We start from the raw sequence: 19,650 nt of genomic DNA, 5'->3' as shown, positions 1-19,650 counted from the left end.
CTGTGCCGACATAATGAGCCGGCGCTCCTTGGAGCCCCCAGGACGCGTCTCGACTATTTCCATGGCAGCCACACCAGAGATGGGAACAGGGACTGTTCCCCTCTCAGCTGTTGGCACCATCCCGCCTTCGGGTCAGCAGTGATTTTCTCACCACTCTCGGGAAGGGTGCAGGAGCTCAGGGAGAGAGTTAGACTCGGAGTGTGGAAGCCATCATCAGCGAGGCCCGAGAGCCAGGTGTTTGCAGGCCCACGTGGTTCCGTCCACTTGCTTTTCTAGTTTCGGTCTCAAACCTTTCTCTTCCGGGCAGCCTGCCTTGCTTAATTCCTTCATGCATAACAGACACTTGTTTTGAAGCATTTTGTTTCCTTGTCAAATGGGAGTGTTCGGGGGTGAACGTCCCCCGAGGGTCAGGATCCTCTGCTTACGTTCTAGAGACTCCTTTGCTTGTCTGTGGCCACTGATGATGAAAGTGGCAATGACACCGTTAAACAATAACGTTTAAAGAAACACTCTGCTAGCGCTCTGTATTCAGTGATCTCATTTAATCTCGCAAAACCCACGTGAAGTGAACACTATTACAAATGGACGAGCATTGAGGAGGAGAGGGCTGGGGGGACTCAGCGAGCCTGCCTGGGGACGCAGCGGAAAACTATAGGCGGGACCCTGACTGCCTCCCACCCCCTGGCCCCTCCCACCTCCTTCTCCTGCCTTCTCTCTGTTCCCAAGACCTCGTCAGTCAGTCAGCCAGCCTCTGACCTAATTCACCCTCATGGGCCTGAGAGCCGGGCAGGGAGAGGCTGTCACTCCCGGTCAGAGGTGGTGAAAGTGGGCCCAGGGATGGGACGAGCCAGGCTCCAGGGCACAGAACCTCAAGGGGGGTGGCCAGGTCCCCGGCGGGGGGAGGGGTTATGTGCTGTGTGTCTCTGCGGACCCTGGCTCTCAGCTCGCCGCTGCGCTAACCAGCTAAGCTGCAGGCCTGGGCTGCATTTACACCCCAGGGCTTCCTGCCGACTCTGCAGAATCGTCCTGCCCACATACCTGGCCCTCCTCCCTGCAGCTCCTGCCGCCAAGACCCTGCGGCGGAGACCAGGGCGAATTCCTGCCACAGCACCCAGCAGGCCTCCCCTAACTACAATCGCAGCAGCTCCGAGCAGGAGGAGGAGGAGCAGACCGGGATGCAGGAGATGGCGAGCTGTAAAGCTGTTTTTTAAAAGGGGCAATAAAAGTTTTGGGTTTCAGATGGTCTTGCCGGGGAAGAGAATAGCAGAGACAGGAAATCTCAGTAGCAGACGCGACAAAGGCCACAGCGTGCAGACTGCCCTCAGACGAAAACACCTCCGCTTGAGCAAACAGAGGACGCCCTGGCGGGGGCCCGAGCCCACCCCACACCATGCCAACCTCGCCCCAGCCCTGGGGGGAGGCGGAGGGGCTGCTACAATAGACTGTTTTGTCTACGTTGTTGCAAATGTTTATAATACTTCTCCGTTTGGGCCGCCGGAGGTGTGTGCCGTGCCCCGCTCCTCCTCCCCGCGACGGGGCTCACAGTGTGCTGGGGAGGGGGGCAGTGTGAGTGGGCCTGGGGCACGCGTGTGCTCGGCCAGGGCATCGGCTAGTCCGCAGGGTCTGGAAGCCGAGCCCAGGCCCCGAGAGTCCAGTGCGGGCCTGTGCCCGCCCAGCCCAGGCCACTCTGCAGGGTCTGGAAGCCGAGCCCAGGCCCCGCCCCACCCCGGCCACAGCCTGCAATGGGCGCTGCGGCCTCCCTGCCCGTGTTGCTGTTTGAACCCTGGGCACCCAAACCCACGTGTCCAGGGAGCTGCCCATCCTTTTGATTCCTGCAGATGAGCTGCCCTATGGGGAGCTGCTAGCCATAGGGGCTGGGTGCCCCATAAAACACAGGACATTGGGTTACATTTAAATTTCAGAGGAATAGAGTCATTTTTAAGTAGGTCTCCTGCAAGCGTGCTGCACATTTAAGACACACTGAGGCAAGATAATTATCTATTATCTGAAATTCAAATAGAACCAGGCATCCTGTATTTTATCTGCAACCCTACCCGTGTGGCTATTGACATTCAGATCAATTAGACTCAGCTGCCATTTAAAGAGCCAGCTCTGCCAGGCATGTTTGAGAGGCCCACGAGCCTGTGTGTCAGACGGATACTGCCCGGGCAAGCGTCTCCAATGTTAAAGCGAGTTCCGTGGCATGGCACCGCTCGAGGCCTCCAGTGACATTACTGTTGGAAATCTCAGGACTCAGGGACCTCAGTCCTCCCTGCCTTGGGGCTGGGTGGGATGGGCAGTCCAGTCTGGAGCCCAAGGTGGCCCGGGACAGATGCCCTGGGAAGGGGGCGCTTCCTGCACCAGGGACCTGAGTCTCAGATTCCAGGGACCTGAAGACCCCAGGACTCCCTGACACTGCGATCAGAGGTGCTGGAGCCTGAAGGCCACTGTACTTGGTTCTTGTCAGTCTTAGGGTGTTGGGAGGCCTTTCTAGGTGGCCGCCTCTCTTCCTGGTCCCTGGGCACTCCCCTCTGACCCCTGGGTAGAACCCTTCCCCTCCACCCCCAAGATGCCAAAGTGTTCCTTCAAGCCAGAGGAATATGCCTCTAGGATGTCTGGCAAGACCCTGGGCACTGCCACCAACTCAGTGATCCATGCCCAAGGGATGAGGGCCAGCTGCCGCCTCCCCGGCCGTCAGGGTCCTCACCCACAAAGTGGGCTCAGGACCCGCCCCTGGGACCCTCCGAGGGGGTTTCCGTGGGGGCCGGCAGTGCTCAGGAGGGGCGCAGTCGGGCCTGAAGCCCGAGAGGCAGACGGGGCTGAGGCCTGGAGCGCGCCTCCTAATTGTCCATGACTTACAGACTTGGCTGGGCTCCCAGACGGCCTCATAAATCAGGGCAGCCGCAGTGAGCAGCCTGTGGGTGCAGCCCCTACGCGCCTGGCAGGCCCCTGCCTCCTCCCTGCTCGGGAGCAGGCTGCGGCCTCCAACTTTCCACGCACTGCACTGCCATGGGGCTGGGAGCTGGGGCGTGCTCGCTGGGGGGGCCCTGGGGGGCTGGGCGGGAGGTGATGGGTAGGGGGGATGGTCGGCGGACAGTGGGAGGTAGTGGGCAGAGGCCAGCCACCTTGCAGATGTATGGAGTGATGCCGCCCAGCTCCCCTCCACCCGCACGGCCCCCAGAGTCGGCACTTTGCCTTACCCCCTGGCGCTGAGGTGTGAGTCTCCCCCTGTGGAACTGGGAGACGGGGCCAGAGGGGCAGACCTGAAGTCACTTCAGGTGTGTGTGTGTCTGCGTGTGCACATGTGTGCTCGCACCCCCACAGCAAGGCCTGAAGCCGATCAAGGCGTCACCTGCCTGCCCCTGGGCCGGGGCCCCACTGTGTTCTGTGCCCTCCCGTGGGGATGCGTCTGGCTGATGGCCCTGGAGCTGTGACGAGTTAGCTCTTGCCCCACGAGGCTTGGCGAGGACCCTGAGTGCTGGGGGGCCGCTCTGTCGCTAGCGGACTGTGGAGACAGAAAGGGGTGGGGCCAGGGCTGGGCTGTGGGTGGCCAGGCCCCCAGGATGTGGGACCCCTGGGCCGTCAAGGGGGCCCACAGACACACAGGGGCTGGGTTGCGGGGTCCATTGGTCCCCCGCCCTCGGTGCAAGCTCTCTCCCAGCCCCTGAAGCGTGGCCGGGGTGACTTGAGGACACGCCAGGGGCTGCCCCACGTGGTGGGCGCGGAGGTGGGTGGCTGCATGTCTGGAAATACAAACAGGCCCCAGACAGGTGTAGGTAACTTCCTGCCTGACGGATGTGCCTGGATCATTTGGGAAGCTGGGAGCCTCGGCTTTGTGAGGTGATGTCTGGGCGGCCGGCTCCCGCCCCCACTGCCAGGCGGTGCCAGCGGGCCCTGGACAGGAGCGGGCTGACCTCCACACATCCCGGCCTGGGAGCCCGGAGGCCTCACTTGGGGTTCCAGACCCGGGCCCACCCTTGGTGGGATCTCGAAGGCCTGGAGGGCACTCCAGAATGAGGTGCCTGGAGTGGTGCCAGGCCCCGCGGACAGTGGGCTGAGGTCAGCACTGCCGTGTCGAGCTCTGGGCCCGAAGAATCCTATGGACAGAGGAGCCCGGCAAGCTACAGTCCATGGGGTCGTGGAGTCGGACGTGACTGAGTGACTTTCATACTATACTCCTAACCCTACATCACTTTCCAACCTTCTCTCCCCATCAGAGTAGGGCACCTCTGGGCCTTGAACGTGCCATCCACTCAGACTTGCTTCCAGGGCTGGATGGAATGGTGAGGGTGGACAGGACATGGCAATGGCTTAATTCAGGGGCCTGGCAGGAAGGGTGCCAAGGGACAGGTAGGCCCGGGCCAGGGACAGAGCGGCCTGGCTGGCCTTGGTGCGCTGAGCCTGAGGGCACAGGTCAGGAGCGGGGAGACCGGTTGCCAAGAGCAAGCAGGTGGCAGGTGACCTGGGGAGCGCACAGCCGGGGGCGGCGGGCAGGCCCTTGTGGCGAAGAGAGAAGGGGTGGGGACAGACGCTGGCTGCGGGCTCCGCAGACACTCCCATCTGCCAGGACCTTGGCCGAGGAGAAGGGAGAGAGTTCTCTTCTTTCCAGCGGGGTGCTTAGCACCCAGTACAAACCTAATAGGTGGATTCTCAAGAAGCGCCCGGCCTGTGCTTCCCGAAGACCTGGAGAGGCCTCAGGCTCCGAGGAGGACCGACGTTCCTCCGGGTTGGGCAGGACGGGGCGCTCTCGGCAGGCTGGGGATGGGGTAGGGCGGGGCTTGGAGCCGGCACGTGCGGTCAGATGCAGGCACAGCAGAGGGTGGAGCAGTCCAGCTTGGCGGGGGGCCCTGCACTTCCGGCCTTCTTGTTGACCTTGGGCAGCAGCAGGGTGAAGGACATGGCCAGGGCGCAGTGGTAGAAGCTGTGGACGTAGGTGTAGTCCCAGTCCTGCGGGGGTGGAACGGGACCAGTCTGCGGCTTCAGCCCCCACCCCGAGCCCATCTTCCTTCACCCGTCCCCGCCTGCCCTGGGCCCTCGGCTTTGGGCCTGGTGAGACCTGGCACCTGCCAGGGTCAGCGGGCCCCTCCCCAGTCGCCCAGCTCGTCCTTGAGAGTCTGGCCAAGTGTCCCCTCCAAGAGGCTTCCTGTCACTGGCCTGCCCACGGTGGTCTTGCCTTCCATGCCTAGACCACCAGAGGTCTGTGCCGACTCACCAGGGCTTTGCCGGTGGGGTGGGGTTCCTCCTCCCCACCCCACCTCCCCCCTTGCCTTCCCCCTCCGCTCCCGAGAGGTGTGGCTCCTCTCCCGGCCCCTTCAGGGCTGTGCACCAACCAAAAGCAAGCTGTCTGTACCCCCTGCCCCTGGAGATGCTGGTGGTGCCGGGAAAGGACCAGGCCATGATTGAAGGGGGGTGCTGGTGTCAGCAGGAGTGGGGCGCTGCTGGAGCCTCCTGGAGGGGTGCGGCCCCATCCAGCCTCAGGCCAAGCGGGCTGGGGCTGAGCAGGGCCCTTGTGGGGGGCTCCTTCCCTGCCCCACCCCCACCACGGTACCTCGAAGAAGAAGCGCAACATGAGGGCCAGGGCCCCGAAGCAGAAGCCGGGGCCTATCTGCTGGGCGTACACGCTCCTGTCCGGGAACAGGCGCCTTGTCTCCTTCATCTGCTGCAGCTGCAGGGGTGGGGCCAGAGGGAGAGTCTCAGGCCCCAGTCGCTGGCACTCGCACCCCGGGCACCCTTGGGGGGGCAGGGAACAGGGCTCAGGGAGGGGCCCAGGCGCATCAGGCTCCACGGCTGCAGGACCCACGGGAGACCCTGCCTGGGTGGGTGGACTGGGGCTGCCCTCGGCCTCTTGACCCCAGAAGGACCCCCTGCCCTGTCTGCCTCTTGGAGAAACTCTTGCAAGTTTCCAACCCGAGGAGACCAGTCGTGTGGTATTCTCCAGCAAAGGGGTGTTGGCGGTGTGGGACCCTGCGAGACCTCTAGACACTTTCAGAGTGGACCGGCTCATCATAGCATTTCTTAGACAAACCTGCCCGGCACGCGAGACGGCCGTGCCTCAGCTGGGCTGCCTAGAGTGACTCAAGTAGGAATTAGAGACATGGGCTCACATTCGCTAAACAGACGGAGAAAATGCAGGTCCGCGTCCCGAGAACCCGAAGCGCAAGTGCTGCAGCTGGCAGGGCGTTTCGGATTCCATCAAGGGAGCCCGCCATCACACACGCCCTGGGTGGTGGGCAACCCCCGCCTACGCCCCCCTCCAGCGGCTCACACAGAGACTGTGAGTAGCTTCCTGCTGGGTCAGGGCCGGTTTTGCCACTAAATAAATTCTGCACCGATATCCGGTGTTCAGTTTTCTGGAATTTTCCACCACTGGTGAGGACTCAGGACCTGCAAAGTCGCGGGTGGTGTGTGGGCACAGCTAGACAGTGTGACTCGGGCACAGGTGCCCGGGGACCCAGGAGGCCTCCTCCAGCCCGCCCAGCACCTTCGGACTCGAGGCCCCTGCCCCGGCCCTGGTCACCCATCTCTCTGCACTTCTTCTCCCTGAGTGTTGGTCCAGAAGGGACGAGCCTCCGGGAGAAAAATGCACCCTCATTCCAGGAAACAACTGCCCTGGAAAAGCCAAAATAAACTCCACACTCAATGGTCTGGAAAACACAATTTGAGCCCCAGATAGAGGGAGGCAGGCAGCCCTGGGTTCCCATGGGTCTTCACGGGGACACGGGCAAGGGACCGCTCTCCCGGCTAATTAGAATCCAGCCCAGAGCCAGATGGGTCAAGATTCTGTCGGAGGGACAGCCCTTCAGGGCAGAACAAGGAGCCTTTACCCCGCTTCCCGCCAGGGAGGGAGGGAATTATCAGCGGGGGGAGCTTTCTGTGTTCACGCGAATTCCAGAATGCTAATTAACGCGGCCCTTCCTGGGGTCCAGACAAGTCGACCCCAGCGCGCTTCCTCCCCTTGGCTCTCTGAGGGCCTCCGGGGTCAGCATGGGGCCAGCTCGGCTTCCCCGAGATGTGAGGAGTCACAGCCTGGCCTCTCTTGTCCTGCCGTGACTTCTTGTTATGCTGCTGACCTCCCAGCCTTGCTCTCTTTGCTATCCAAATGGCAAACTAAATCCTCTGCTCTCTGGGCACAGAGAGGAGGGGGCCGCTTTGGAAAGCTAACCCCCAGGACTTCACTTTCCCTCCCCAGACTGCACAGTGGGTCTGTGGGCACCTTCTCACCTCCTGCCCAGCCTCATCTCTTTCCCAGGTCTGCGTCTGGTCCTCTTGCGGCGCAGTTACTTAACCCTGCCCTGGGGACCCAGGAAGCGCCCTGGGCCTACTCTGCCAAGCATCCCTCTTTCACTTGGACTAGTCTCAGTGGGTTTCGGTCCTTGCAGCCAGGAGGCCCTTGGGGTGGGGGAGGCCTGGGGGCCGTATGTAAAAGACCTTGTGGGTGCTAGATCCCCGTGTGCCCAGCGAAGGGCCATCAGTGTTGGAAACTCTGGCTCAGGCTGCTTGCGTGCTCACAAGTGATTCCGTGATCCTGTCAGCTTCACACTACACTCCCTCTTCATCTGAACCAGGCTCAGGTCTCACCCCCTCCAGGAAGTCTTCCCAGACTAACCCAGGCCACTTCCAACTGACACTGCATCTCCAAACCAGTCATTCTCTTCAATAATAATAATAACAATGAGGATCACAGCAGCTCCTGTTTGTTGAGCATATTTGAAGCTAGGTTCTGTGCCAGTCCTAAGTGCATTATCTCAGTTAATCTTTGAACCAACCCCTGTGAGGTAGGCACTGAACTATAACAGCCATTTTACAGATGCGGAAAATGCGGCAGAGAGGTTAAGTAACTTGGGTCAGATCCAGAGCTGGGGAGTCCAGACATAATACAAACTGGGTCTGCAAGGCGGGCGCAGCCGATGGTCACTTTCTGTGTGTTAGCTGAGGCCCCGTGTCCAGCCTGCCGACCCACGAGATGGGAGCTGGGTTGAGACCCCGAGAGGGGAGAGTCTCCGCCGGGGAGGCGGCCCGAGCGCTGAGGCTCACACGTACGCACCCACTTGGCCGCAATGATGAGGATGGCTGAGCCAATGGGGCCGGAGTACACCCCGTAGCCCCAGCGGTCGTGGTAGATCCGCACGGCGATGGTCAGGACGCCGAACATCACCAAAGTCGACCGCTTGGGCTCGTCGAAGTCGGCCAGCGCTGCGGGGAGGGCGGGGTGAGGTGAGGGCCCTTTCTGGACGCACAGCTTTAAAAGGCTGTAAAAACGGGAGTCGAGGCGCTGGCGTCCTGCACGTGCTTTCTCACAGGTGAGCGGGAGGTGGGCCGTCAGCGGCCGGGCCGGGCGGACGGCGGGCAGCGCGGCGTCCTGACCCCCACGTGCAGGGCCGGGCTGCGGGGGGCGGCCACTCACCCATCAGTGAGACCCACATGCTGAGGGCCGTCCCGTAGACGCTGAAGTACTCCAGGACGTCGTGACGCAGGAAGCAGAGCACCGACAGGCCGGGCCCGGTGCAGGCGTGGTGGAGCTACGGAAGTCACGATGGGGGGTCAGCGGGGAGGCGAGGGCGCCAGGGCCCCAGGCCCTGCGAGCCGGCACCTCGGGCAGGCCGCTGAATGGCCCCAGGCCTCTGTCTCCCCGTCTGAAAAACAGGCGCGCTCTCCCACAGGGTCCCCCAAAGCCCCACTGGGCGGGGACTGTCCCACGTGATCGACTCGTTTCCCCAGCGTCCGGATGCTCAGCTGAGGCCAGAGCCTTTCCCCTGGGGTACCAGTCTGCTCTGCCCGGTCAGAGTGGGGCACCTCCTCTCCTGCAAGTGACCCCTCTGACCACCGAGCCTCTGGAGCCCTGGGGGTGCTGGTGAGGACGCAGGCGCGGACCCGGCATGAGAGGTGCCCTGTCAGCGGGTTGGGGTGGAGGTTGGAGACCTGCTTTCTTAAGAGGCTCCGGGCTGGTCTCAGGGTGCTGCCAGAAGGGAACCCATTTTGAGAACGACCGGCTGGCAGCTCTCAGGTTCCGTCTGAAGAGAGGGCAGATGGCGGAGACGCGCCCTGCCCTGACCCCGCACCCACCCTTGTGCAGGTGCTGAATCCTCGTCTCAGCCCCCACCCCTGACTCCTGCGGTCGTCTCTCAACATCGACTTTGAAAGCAAAGTGCCAGTGTTCTCAGTGCCGTCCACTTATTTCTGGACAACTCTCTCCTTTGGTTTACTCATTTCATCATGTTCAGCAATATTTAATTGCGTGATGTAATTATTTTGACAAGCTCAAGGGCATAAACAGGCTTGGCGACCTGCACAATGGGCTCTTGGTTAAGCCGGCTCCGCAGGATGGAGAGGCGTGCAGGACAGCAGTCCGCGTCTGGAGGCGCCCGGGGCGCTGCGGTTGGGGGCGGTGGGGTCGGGGGGAGCCCTGGGTCGCCTGGTGCGTCGCGCCAAGGTGAGGGTAGCTTAGAGCTTCCACTGGCTGCAGCTGCATGCGCCCGAACGCTGGGGGCCCCGGGGCGGCATCAGCAGAGACATAGTGTCCAGAGCAGCGGAGAAGAGTGCTGCTCCCCTCTGTCCGGCCAGACCTGCCTGGGGGGCTGTGCTGAGCTTTGGGTGCCACACCCTGTGAAGAGACCCAGGGAAAGGGAAGGTGGAAGGGGAGGAGCCAGGTGGTGGATATGAGTGGCGCAGGAAAGAGAAGCAGCTTCAGGTGGGGCCCGATCAAGGTGCTCACCCCTCCAGGATAGACGAAGGAGAATGCCTGCTCCCCCGCACGGCTCTGGCAGGCAGGGCCGGACTCTGTGAGTGACACGGGTCCCCTTCCCCCCAGCCCCACCCCAGTCCCGTCATCCGCGGTCTCTTATGTATTCAGTACACCCTTAACAGCACGGGTCCCTCTGTAGGAGGGCAGACCTCATCGCTGTGAAATTCTGGATGCGGCCTGTGCCCTCGCTCCCATCTGCCGTGTCCCAGCCGTGACCCCAGCTTGCAGCAGAGCTGGCTCGCCCTCAGCCAACAGCTTGCCTGTGAATGCGGGGTCAAGGAGTGGGGTTTGGAGCGGTTTGGAGGTGAGCTGGCCCAGGAAGAGACCTGCCCCCCAGGCCCTTGGTTCACTACTGCGGGACAGGTGGGGCAGGTGATCTTCGGGGAGGGACCACGTGCCAAGGAGCAGGGGGATGTGGCAAGGGGCACTCGGCCTCTGCGTCTGCCAGGACGTGGCTCCATGTGGCACTGGCGGGGTCGGGGTGGAGCTGGGGGCCTGGCAGGAAACGCGTGGCCTCTGGAGGCTGACATGGCAGGTCCTGGCCATGAGCTCGGAGGGGCGGCTGATGGCCCCTGGGGCCAGGGCGGGGGCTTCTGTCACCTGGAGGTCAGAGCCCCTGCCCCACGGGGTGGCGTGGGCTGGGGAGTTCCACGTGAGTCAGCACGCAGCACGGTGTCCAGCCGTTGTCACACCTTCTGCTCGGGACACAGAAGATGCCACATGGGAGGCAAGAGTGGGGGTGGTCTCGGCTGCGCCAACACAAAGTTCAAAATTCAAAGGGAAGTGACGGTGCCTCCGGGGGCTCTGGAGAAAGCGGCTGAGTGAGTCTTTGTGGCCAGAGGACATTTGTCACCGGAGGCAGCTGGCCCTGTCCCTCTGGCAGGGCGGGGCAGGCCTCTGAGGCCGTGGAGGCAGCTGTGGGGCCAGCTCACCCCGGCAGGGAGGGGTGGCCCCGGCGGTGACCGTGGTTTCCCCAGGCCGGGTCTATCGTGGGCTCTTGGAGGACGAGACCTCGTCTCCTCTGCCTGGCTGCAGGCCCTCGTCCCTGCGGAGAAGCCCTTTGCCTGCCTGGCCCCAGTCTCCCACCTGCCGGGCAGACCTCCTGGCCCTCACCCAAGCTGGGGTCCTGAGAGGGGGAGGGAAGTGGCTGTCGACAAGATGCCCACGAACGAGCGGGGAGGGGCTGCTGCTGGGGAAGCAAGCTGCCCGGGGCAGGGGGCAGGCCACCTCTCGCACAGAGCTCGGGGTCACTAACCTCCCCTCGAGCATGCTGCCCCAGGGAAGTGGGCTTCAATCAAGGCTGGGACTGATGGAATATGGTGGGGAGACAGAGCGGAGCCCCTCGAGGGGTCCACTGGGGAGGGTGGTGGAAGGAGCTTCAGAGGGACGGGGTAAGGGGGCAGGAAGTCGCTGAGACGCAGGGAGATGATGAGCGGATGGGTGCATGGTTGGTCCGGCAGGCGGAGCGGAGACTGACTGCAAATCTGTACAGACGCTTGATCACACAGACAGAACGTAGGGCGGGAGGGGGACAGACAGCGAGACAGACCGAGCGGGGCGGATCCATAGAGCCAGAGAGAGCCTGGAGGCCAAGGGGACTGAGGCCAGGGAGGGAGAGACCCAGAGAGTTAGAAAGAGAGTCAGTTCCGCGGGCGTAAGGCTGCAGAGAGACGAGAGAAGGCGACTGGAGGGAGTCAGTGAGGGGAACCCCGAGGGGGAGGCGCCCGGCGGGGCGCGGGGCGGGGGGGGGGGCGCGAGCCAGCCGCCAGAAGCTTAAATAGAGCGGGAAGGACCCCGAGAGAAACGCAGGCCCCACGAAGGAGAGACGCGCGTACGTGAGCAGGCCGTCCCGCGCCGAGGCCAGCTGCAGCGTCCTGGACGCAGATTCCTTGGCTCCTCACGCTCCCCGGGCCCTGCTAGCCCCCCTGCGGGGCCTGGGGCACCAGGGGCGGGGTGGGGAGCCGGAGCCAGGAGCCGCGGAAGGGGGGTCGGCCAGTGACAAGAGAAGGGGAACCTTGGAGGGGCCGGGCCTGGACCGACGGTCCCTGGCCCCCGTGGGCTTGGTTTCACTCACACCAACCCCAGAGGGCCTTCCTGGCCCAGACGGGAAAACGGGTCCAGGGAGGCAGAGGAGCCCCCAGCCCCCTCTCCTGGACTCTTTCTTTCACCCCATCACTTTTCTTCATCACCCAACAGAGGGAGGTGGTGAAAAGGCAGCCCCTGCCCTCTGTCCCTGGGAAGGTGCTCTAGGGGTGGTGGGGGGGTCCTCTCCCCAGACCCCCAGACTTACCGTCAGAAAGAACGTGGTAAAGAGGTAGACCATGGCCTCCATGTGGAACTGCCTTTTGGCGGCGATGCTGACCGTGGGAAGGAAGGCCAGGCTGCTGATTGTGGGCAGGAGCAGTTTGGCCATGAGCGTCCCCATGGGCTGGGGAGGAGAGGCGGGCTGCAGGCCGCCGGGGTCCCCAGGGCAGGGAGAGGAGAGGGAGAGGGCCTGCTCCTTCCAGTGGGGGCCCCGGTGGCAGCTGCAGTTTAAATGCCCCGAAGGAGGCAGGGGTGCGAGTGCACATGTCGAGAGGCTCGCGGGGAGGGTCCAGCAGCTGACGGACCATGTGATCAGCACTTGTCTCTGATTTTTTTTTGGGATAGGTCAGAGTTGTTGATTCAGGGAGACCATACTTCTCTGAGGCAACAGCTCTGGAGAAAAGTCCCCCGTGAACACAGTCCCCAACATCCAGCCACTTTCCATCCTGGCCCCTTCCCGGGGCGCTGGGGAGCCCAGAATGAGAAAGAACAGACGCTGTTACTTGAGTCACGTGTCCACAGGCGGGGCAAGAGGTGGGAGAACCCAAGGGTTAGCTGGTTCCCCTGGAGAAGGAAATGGCAGCTCACTCCAGTACTCTTGCCTGGGAAATCCCATGGATAGAGGAACCCGGCGGGCTATAGTCCACGGGGTTGCAAGAACTGGACCCAGCTCAGTGGCCAAACCATACCACCAAACACTGCAAGAGCCTTGCAGCTAAGTCTCACATTTTACCAGCCCATGTCCATGCATTGGAGAAGGAAATGGCAACCCACTCCAGTGTTCTTGCCTGGAGAATCCCAGGGACGGGGGAGCCTGGTGGGCTTCTGTCTATGGGGTCACACAGAGTCGGGCACGACTGAAGTGACTTAGCAGCAGCAGCAGCAGTCCATGTCTTGCTGGCCTGCTCTGCCCCAGACGGGTTTCCTTGGTAACTAAATGAGTGCAGCTAACCTTCCTTTCTGTTTGGTTACATTGATTCAAGCCTGAAGTGCACAGACCAGGAGCTTCTCTATCACAGTCCTGGAGGCAAGGCCACACCAGCCCTCTCAGTGTTCCTCTGCCTTCAGGAGATGCTCTTCCCTTTTCGAAGAGGCCTGGGGGGAACTGCCTGGCAGCGGGCCCACATCCGCTGGCCAACTTACCTCTGGGTAACTCTGTATGAGTTACCCAGCTGACTCTCTCCCTGCAAGGCCTGCTGGATTATCTATTTGTTGTCAGCAAGAGGACAGCTTTTGTTAAACGTTTTGTGCTTCATCACAGTGTAAGGAAGTCACCTGCAGCAAAACACACAGATTCACAATGTGCAGTCTGGTGGGATTTGCCAAGCGCCGTGTGACGGTTCCAGCGCCCCCTTCACTCCAGTGTGGTCATTGAGTACCCAGCAGAGGCAGCCTCTGTTCTGGCTTCTGTGGACACCTGTCTAGGCCTGTATAAACGGACGCATGCCGGGTGCATTCTTTCACGGCCCCGGAACGTCCCTGGGAGTCGCCCACATGTGTCACGTGGCTTGTTCCTGTGGTCGCTGGGTGGCTACTGTGGATTTTGTTCTCCTGGGAATTGGAATTTGGAGAATGGGAAAAGCAGGGGGCGGGGGTGCCCACGCTCGCTGGTCGGTGCCTCAAGGAGAGGCTGCTGGCTTGTTCCTGGCCTTCGGGGTGTACTTGATCCACTTTTCTTCCACCTGGGAGCTTCCTCACACCTTTCCAGAAAACTCTCTGTTTTGTTGTACACTGGCTGGAGCCCGTTTCTGCTGCCTGTGATGAAAAGTCCTACTTGGGACGCGTGGTCACATCTTTTTCTGTTCAAGTGCCGTCTTCCTAGGCACCCACACCCTCAACGTGAAGTCCAAGGTCTCCAGGAGAACACAGGGCCATCCCTGCCCAGCCATCTCCCCTCAGCACCCCCAGCCACCCTTGTACGCCCAGAACCCCCTCCTGGCCTCCCTGCCTCCCCAGAAAGAGCACACTTCCTCCACCTCTGAGTCTGTGGAGAAGGTTCACCACCCGGCACAGGTAAGCCGAAGTGCTCTGCGCTGGGCCCCCACATGCTGCTCTCTCCGATCTGAGCATCCGCACCTCTGTGTGGAGCTGCTGGGGTTGTGTGCCCGGGGCTCGGCTGGCAGGCTCCCCGCCCAAGCCCCGGGCAGAGCCTGGCATGTGGTGGGTGGTCAGCAGACACTGGCTGGATGAATGACTTTGTGAAAAGAATGAATCAAAGTCGGGAGAGGCGGGCGGCAGAGCGCTGCAGCCTGGCACTTAAGAGCCCCGTGCCACTCCAAATGGGAAAACCAGGTCCTGCCGTGCGTGTGTGCGTGCATGCAGCTCTGGGTAAGAGGCAGATGACTCCCGGCAAGCTGGTCGCCACCTCTGCCCCCAGCCCCGGCTTCCTGGAGGAGCAGAAATCACGCGGTGAGAACATGGACCGGACGTCGGGTGCTAGGAGAGAGCTCTCTGGGCCACAGCCCCCCACTTGGAAGTGGGAAAACACTCCACAGTTGGTTTTGTGCATGAGTGTGTGCGTGTGTGTGTGTGTGTTTGCAGCTGTAAACTCCAGGGCCGGGGCTAAGAGCTTGGGGAAGGGAAACAGAGAAGCAGGGAGGGGCCGGGGGAAGGGGAGCTGCACATGTGTGGTAGCGATTAAGGAGGCAGGGCGCTGAGGAGGGGCCCGCCCTGAAGAAGGGAGACAGGTGGCCAGGCCGGGGCGAGGGGCTGGGGCGGAGGACCACCCCCCCCACCGCCTCTGAGGAGCGGGGAGGGGCACAGAACGGAGGTCAGGGTGTAGCCCGCGTGTGCTCCCGCAGAGATCTGGTCTCCTGGAGACAGATCAGCTGGCCTGGGGGAAGGCGGCCTGCTCTGGACAGGACTGGAATGACCTCCGCTCTCACTGGTGCTGGGGAAGTGACCCGCCTCCCCCTGGGAGGTGGGGCAGAGCAGAAGAAACAGGCTGGTTGCTCGGAGGAGGGGGGGTACTGCCCCTGGAGGCACAGGGCAGGGAGCCGGGCTGGGAGCCCAGCTCAGCCTGGGCAGGCTCGGAGCCAGCAGAGACGTGAGCTGGCACCCCATCCTCACTGCCGCCCGGGGCTCCGCCTGCCAGCTGGCCTCCGATATGCCCCCCCTACCCCACCCTCACCTGCTGGTGCCGGGGTCAATGCAGACCCCCACAAGCAGCACGCCTGGATCTTCCTTCCAGGGTGCCCGCCCCTGGGGGTTGCCTCCGAGTTCACAGTGTAGCTCTCCGTCCTGCCTGACCTGTGGCCACGGTACAGGGAGCTCTCACATTTTCAGCCCTGCCGCCCTGTGTATCTTGAAAACCATTTACGCACACAGACATTCATTCAGCGCTGGCGTGTGCCAAGCTCTCTTCCTATTTTGTCCCTCTGGGCTGTGTCAGCAGCTGGACGTCTCTCTGTCTCCCCATTTTACAGAGGAGAAGACTGAGGCTCAGAGAGGCAGGGAGGCTGGCATTGCTCCTGGCCGAGGCCCCCACCCCCCACCGCAGGCAGTATGCCCCCTGTCTGCAGCAGATGGTGCTGGTCCCAGTGAGACCCAGCAGGGGCTGTTCTGGGTGGGGTGGGCCACCTGACCAGGCAGCCACAGCCTGGGGAGCGGGGAGGGGGAGCCGACCCGCCCTCCCCTCCCCTCGGGTTTTATAGAGGTGCTGAAATGCCCGGAATGCCACACGGCTCCCACTTCCCGGACAGCTGCCTGTCTGCCCGGCGGGGCCTGCAGAGCAGGGCCGGCTGTTGCACTCGCATACTCTACATTTTGAACCTGCAGCCTGGAGCTCCGGTCACCCCCGAGCAAGGCAGGCCTTGGCTCTGGATGCAGGGATCCCACGAGGCACACCCCCGCCCCGCCCCTGGTGGGAAGGGTCTGGGCACTGATGCTCCTGACCCCTCGTCGGGGCCCCCAGGCTGGAGTGCCAGCTCGGACCACCACAACCAGCGCTGTGACAGCAGGCGCGCTGTGTTCGGCTAATGGCCGGACGTGAGCAGCTCGCGCGGCCACCAGCTCCTGCACACCTGCCGGGTGGGCCAGGCGCGGGCTCTGCCCTCCTCGCTCTGCGGCCTTGCTGTGCCCTCTGCCCCCGGAGCCTCGGTCTCCTCACCGACACAAGGGACGCCCGTCGCTGTCCCACAGGGTCGCTGTGATCACAGGCAGGTGCGCTGGGCTCTGGGAGTGGCTGGCCCAGGAAGCACTGCGTGTCTGTTAACGAGAAGCATCGAAGATCCGCTGTGGGTCATTACAGGGGGACTCTCTTCTGAAAGGTGGGCCTCAGCATCCACTACGGGGACAGCTGCCCAAGGGACCTGGGGGCTGGGACGGGGACGCAGGCTTGTCGTCCCCTGCCCCCCGTCCCCCACTGTGGCCGCGTGCTGGGTGTGCCTCTCTGTGCAGAGGGGACAGTGAGGCTGAGACGGGACAGAGCTCCTGGGCACCTGGCTTTCCTGGGGCCTCCTGCACACCCGCGCGGGCTTTGTAATCCAGGAGCCCAAGGACGCAGGTCCTGCCCGCCCCCTGGCCTGGCGGTGGGCTGTCCCTGAAGCTGCAGCGGCAAGCTCACACCCCAGTCCTGCGAGGGCCCCTAGGGCCCCATCCTTCCTCCACATCTGGAGACAAGGGCGCCTGTTTCTTGTGAATTTTAGAGCGAGGAGGCTTACACACATAGTCCCCGCTGGACGTCAGGACTTGGCCCAGTGGAAAACGTCAGTGCTGGGAAGGAGGGAGGAGGAAAGCTGTTTTGGGTCTAGCCTGCTGACCACCGGGGCTTCCCTGGTGGCTCAGAAGGTGAAGAATCCACCTGCAAGGTGGGAGACCCGGGTTCGATCCCTGGGTCGGGGCGGACCCTCTGGAGGAGGGCATGGCAACCCACTCCAGTATTCTTGCCTGGACAGCCCCATGGACAGAGGAGCCTGGCAGGATAGGGTCTGTGGGGTCGTGAAGAGTCGGACACGACTGAGCGACTGACAGGCACGTGCACTGCTGACCCGCAGTGGTCTGTGGAGGAGGGTCCTCCCGGAGGGGGAAGAGCAGAGAAAGCTGGGCCTGCCTTGGGCTGGGCGGGGAGCTGTGGGGGTGGGGCCGGCCGCTGGGGCCTCTGATGGGGCCTGGTCCTCTTCTGGTCCTGGCCCACCACTTCCAAACTGGCCACAGCGGCCCTCGATGGCCCAGTCCCCGTTGGGAAGAAGGGCTCCGCTGTCAGAAGGGGCCCAGCGTGCTCCAGGCTCTGGGTGGGCAGCAGGCCGTGTTGGGGAGGGTGGGGGTCCTGGCCCTCCAGGCCGTGTTGGCGGGCCTCTGGGTGCCAGAGTTGAGGACCGCCTCGCTGGATCTCTGGCCCTGGTCCCCCACCTTCGGAGCTCTGTTTTGGACACTTGGCTGTACAGGACAGGGCCCAGCTGCCAGCGTGACTGTGCGACCACCAGGACCGCCAAGCCGGTCACCCCCGGCCCACTGTGCTCCTCCCCTGCCTGATGAATCCCTTTCCTGAGCAGGCTCCTGTCCTTCCACCTTGGTTTCCCATGCTTCACCCCACCTTCCCTCAGAGATGCGCATGTTTTTCTGTGTCCAAGCTCTTCAGAAATCCAGGTCTGGCGAAAAATCTCTAAAAAGAACAGGCGTCCACAGCATCTCCAGCCAGGGCTGCACAGAGAGTGGTGGGGCCCCCTCCCCCTTGCCCCAAAGGGCAGGGGCTGCCAGACAAATCCACCCTTCCACGCGCTGAGCACCTTCTTTATGCTGGGACCGGGCAGGTGCCAGGGACGCAATGTGAGTCCCAGCCATGGGCCAGGAAGCCAGATCAAAGTGCTGGGCTGCTGCCTGGTGGGCTTCCTGGAGGAGGTGTGCCGAGGAGATCATCTGGAGGGCCAGGCACTTCCAGATGGGCATGAACAAGGATGCCAGGGAGGGGAGGGCAGGACCAAGATGGGGGCCCTGAGCCACTGCTTTCTGTGACACCCCGGGGAGTCCTGGGCAGGGTCAGGGCTGGGAAGCAACAATGCTGAGGGCCCCTGGATGAGCTGGCGGTGAGCTGAGGGTGGCCTGGGGCTCAGTGCAAAATGAGCAGCCCCTCATTCACCAACAGGTCAAAGCTTCCTCTTTCTTCCAGGGCCGTTCCCTCTTAATGTTGCACTCCGCTGGGCCCTGGGAGGTCGTGGCCTGAGTGCTTGAGACTCCACCAGAGACTCTGCCTGATCCTGGCTCTCCAGGAGACACGAGGCGACCTGAGAGGTATGGGGGTGGACGGTCCCCCAGCCGCGGCCCCATCGCCCCAGGCGATGTCACCCCCAGAACACAGATTCTAAGATGATGCGATTAAACCTTCAGCAACGGTGATGGCAGAGTGTGGACCCCAGGCGTGGCCTCTTCTGAGCCTGGGCTGCTGCTCTGGTCGCCGACACTTAGATCCTCTGGATCTGCCATCCAGGTCTGGCTGCAGCCACACACAGTGGGCCCAGAGGGCACGTGAGGACCAGGAAGCCCGGCCGGACCGGTTCTCCGGAAGCGTCTGCAGCTCTGCGCTGGGCACATGATGAGTCCTCCGGCTGTGCTTCCTGGCTGTGCTTGATTCTTTATCACCGACCACCCTCCGCGATTCCTAGGGTCTTCAGGGCCCCGGGCCTTCCCCAAGACCACCAGTGGACCAAGCCGTGGTCATAGCTCCCTGTGGGTCTGGAGTTTGGGGAAGGCTGGTGTGCCTTCGGGAGGGGGAGCCCCGGCCAGCTTCTGGAGGTTGAGGGTGGGGTAGGGGTGGATGGGGGGCCAGCCCAGGTCACACACCTGCTGGAGGTCCCAGAGCCAGGGTGGCAGCTTGCCTCCTGGGCGCTGTCCCACAGAGCCAAGAGAAGGCACTGGGGCGTTTGCACAGGCTGGCTGTAGGGTCCCTCCCACGGGAAACCATTAGTCACTCTGGCTCTGGCTGGACGCAGATGCAGCTATGTCCGGAGAGGTGGGTACTCTGACTGGGGACGCAGAGCCCTGATGCTTGGCTGGAGGGGCAGGGTGGGGCGGGCAGAGGCCCCAGCGTGCAAGAGTGATCAGCAGGGTGTCTGTGAGGGGGTTGGTGAGTGTGTGCCCCTGTGTGTGTGTGCATGTGTGTGCACGCTCACCAGTGCTGTGTGACAGGTCCCGTCGTGTCTGCGATCCAGTGTGCCAACAGGGGGCAGCGTGGGCCTGGGTTCCACCGAACATCCCAGGGGAAAAAAAACAGAGATGGATAAGACCTGCCTCCCCAGAGTCTGGGGAGGATGAACGTGATCCAAGAGCCTGCCGTGGTGGGGATGTGCTCACCAGCGGGCTGGGCTGTGCTGCTTACCAGACGTGCGACCCTGGGCATCCCTGGGCAGTCTCGGAGCCTCAGTTTCTCTGTCTGTAAAATGGGGAGCTCCTAGCTCTCAGCATGCAGGAAGGACTCACGTAGGAGGGACCGGACGGTGGCAGGGCAGCGGTCACGGTTGCTGGCTCTCCTCCCCCGCCTCTCCTGCTGGTGGCAGAACCTCCCCAGGGGTGGAATGGTTCTTGGCCTGGAGAAGCTCGCCACAGTTCCTTCCGGCAGGGAGGACGCAGGAGGGGGAGGGCTCTCCAGGCGCCACTGTGAGGCAGGGGGA

At 62.8% G+C, this 19,650-nt stretch overlaps 2 protein-coding genes across 8 annotated transcripts in view; one reads left to right on the top strand and one right to left on the bottom strand.

The window, feature by feature from the left end:
- Positions 1-513: 513 nt before the first annotated feature.
- On the bottom strand, positions 514-19,491 carry MYMK (myomaker, myoblast fusion factor). 5 transcript variants are annotated; one of them, XM_088841010.1, is made up of 8 exons: positions 19,359-19,491; positions 19,153-19,216; positions 16,155-16,252; positions 12,033-13,321; positions 8,405-8,519; positions 8,045-8,193; positions 5,549-5,665; positions 514-4,947 (listed from the first exon to the last, which is right to left on the bottom strand). In XM_088841010.1, the coding sequence occupies exons 4-8, from the start codon at positions 12,352-12,354 to the stop codon at positions 4,415-4,417; spliced, it is 1,236 nt and encodes a 411-aa protein (XP_088697136.1). In that variant the 5' UTR covers positions 12,355-13,321; positions 16,155-16,252; positions 19,153-19,216; positions 19,359-19,491; the 3' UTR covers positions 514-4,414. The 5 variants fall into 5 exon arrangements, with proteins under 5 accessions (XP_088697136.1, XP_055255069.2, XP_055255070.1 ...); XM_055399094.2 differs by having other exon boundaries at positions 12,033-16,252; XM_055399095.2 differs by lacking the exons at positions 19,153-19,216; positions 19,359-19,491 and having other exon boundaries at positions 4,649-4,947; positions 8,045-8,249; positions 12,033-16,252.
- Positions 9,643-19,650, top strand: part of ADAMTSL2 (ADAMTS like 2) — a 45,809-nt gene continuing 35,801 nt past the window's right edge. For 2 of the 3 annotated variants that reach the window (XM_055399089.2, XM_055399092.2), the window contains exons 1-3: positions 9,911-10,046; positions 18,153-18,274; positions 18,471-18,992. In XM_055399089.2, coding sequence (XP_055255064.1) covers positions 18,973-18,992 — 20 coding nt within the window. In that variant the 5' untranslated portion in view covers positions 9,911-10,046; positions 18,153-18,274; positions 18,471-18,972. Of the gene's footprint in view, positions 9,780-9,881; positions 10,047-18,152; positions 18,275-18,470; positions 18,993-19,650 lie in introns of those variants that run through there. The other variant, XM_055399087.2, reaches the window with a different exon arrangement.

The sequence above is a fragment of the Moschus berezovskii genome, chromosome 11, assembly GCF_049115385.1.
Source record: "Moschus berezovskii isolate FMDL1 chromosome 11, NW_MosBer_1.0, whole genome shotgun sequence".
NCBI lineage: Eukaryota > Metazoa > Chordata > Mammalia > Artiodactyla > Moschidae > Moschus > Moschus berezovskii.
This window is presented reverse-complemented; position numbering and strand designations above follow the sequence as displayed.

Coding starts and splice junctions, on each gene's coding strand:
- MYMK (XM_055399094.2), bottom strand. CDS start 12,354: ATGGTCCGTCAGCTGCTGGACCCTCCCCGCGAGCCTCTCGACATGTGC. Junction 5,666..8,044: donor TCATCATTGCGGCCAAGTGG/GTGCGTACGTGT, acceptor CCACCCCTGCAG/CTGCAGCAGATGAAGGAGAC. Junction 4,948..5,548: donor TGTTGCGCTTCTTCTTCGAG/GTACCGTGGTGG, acceptor CCACCCCCGCAG/GACTGGGACTACACCTACGT.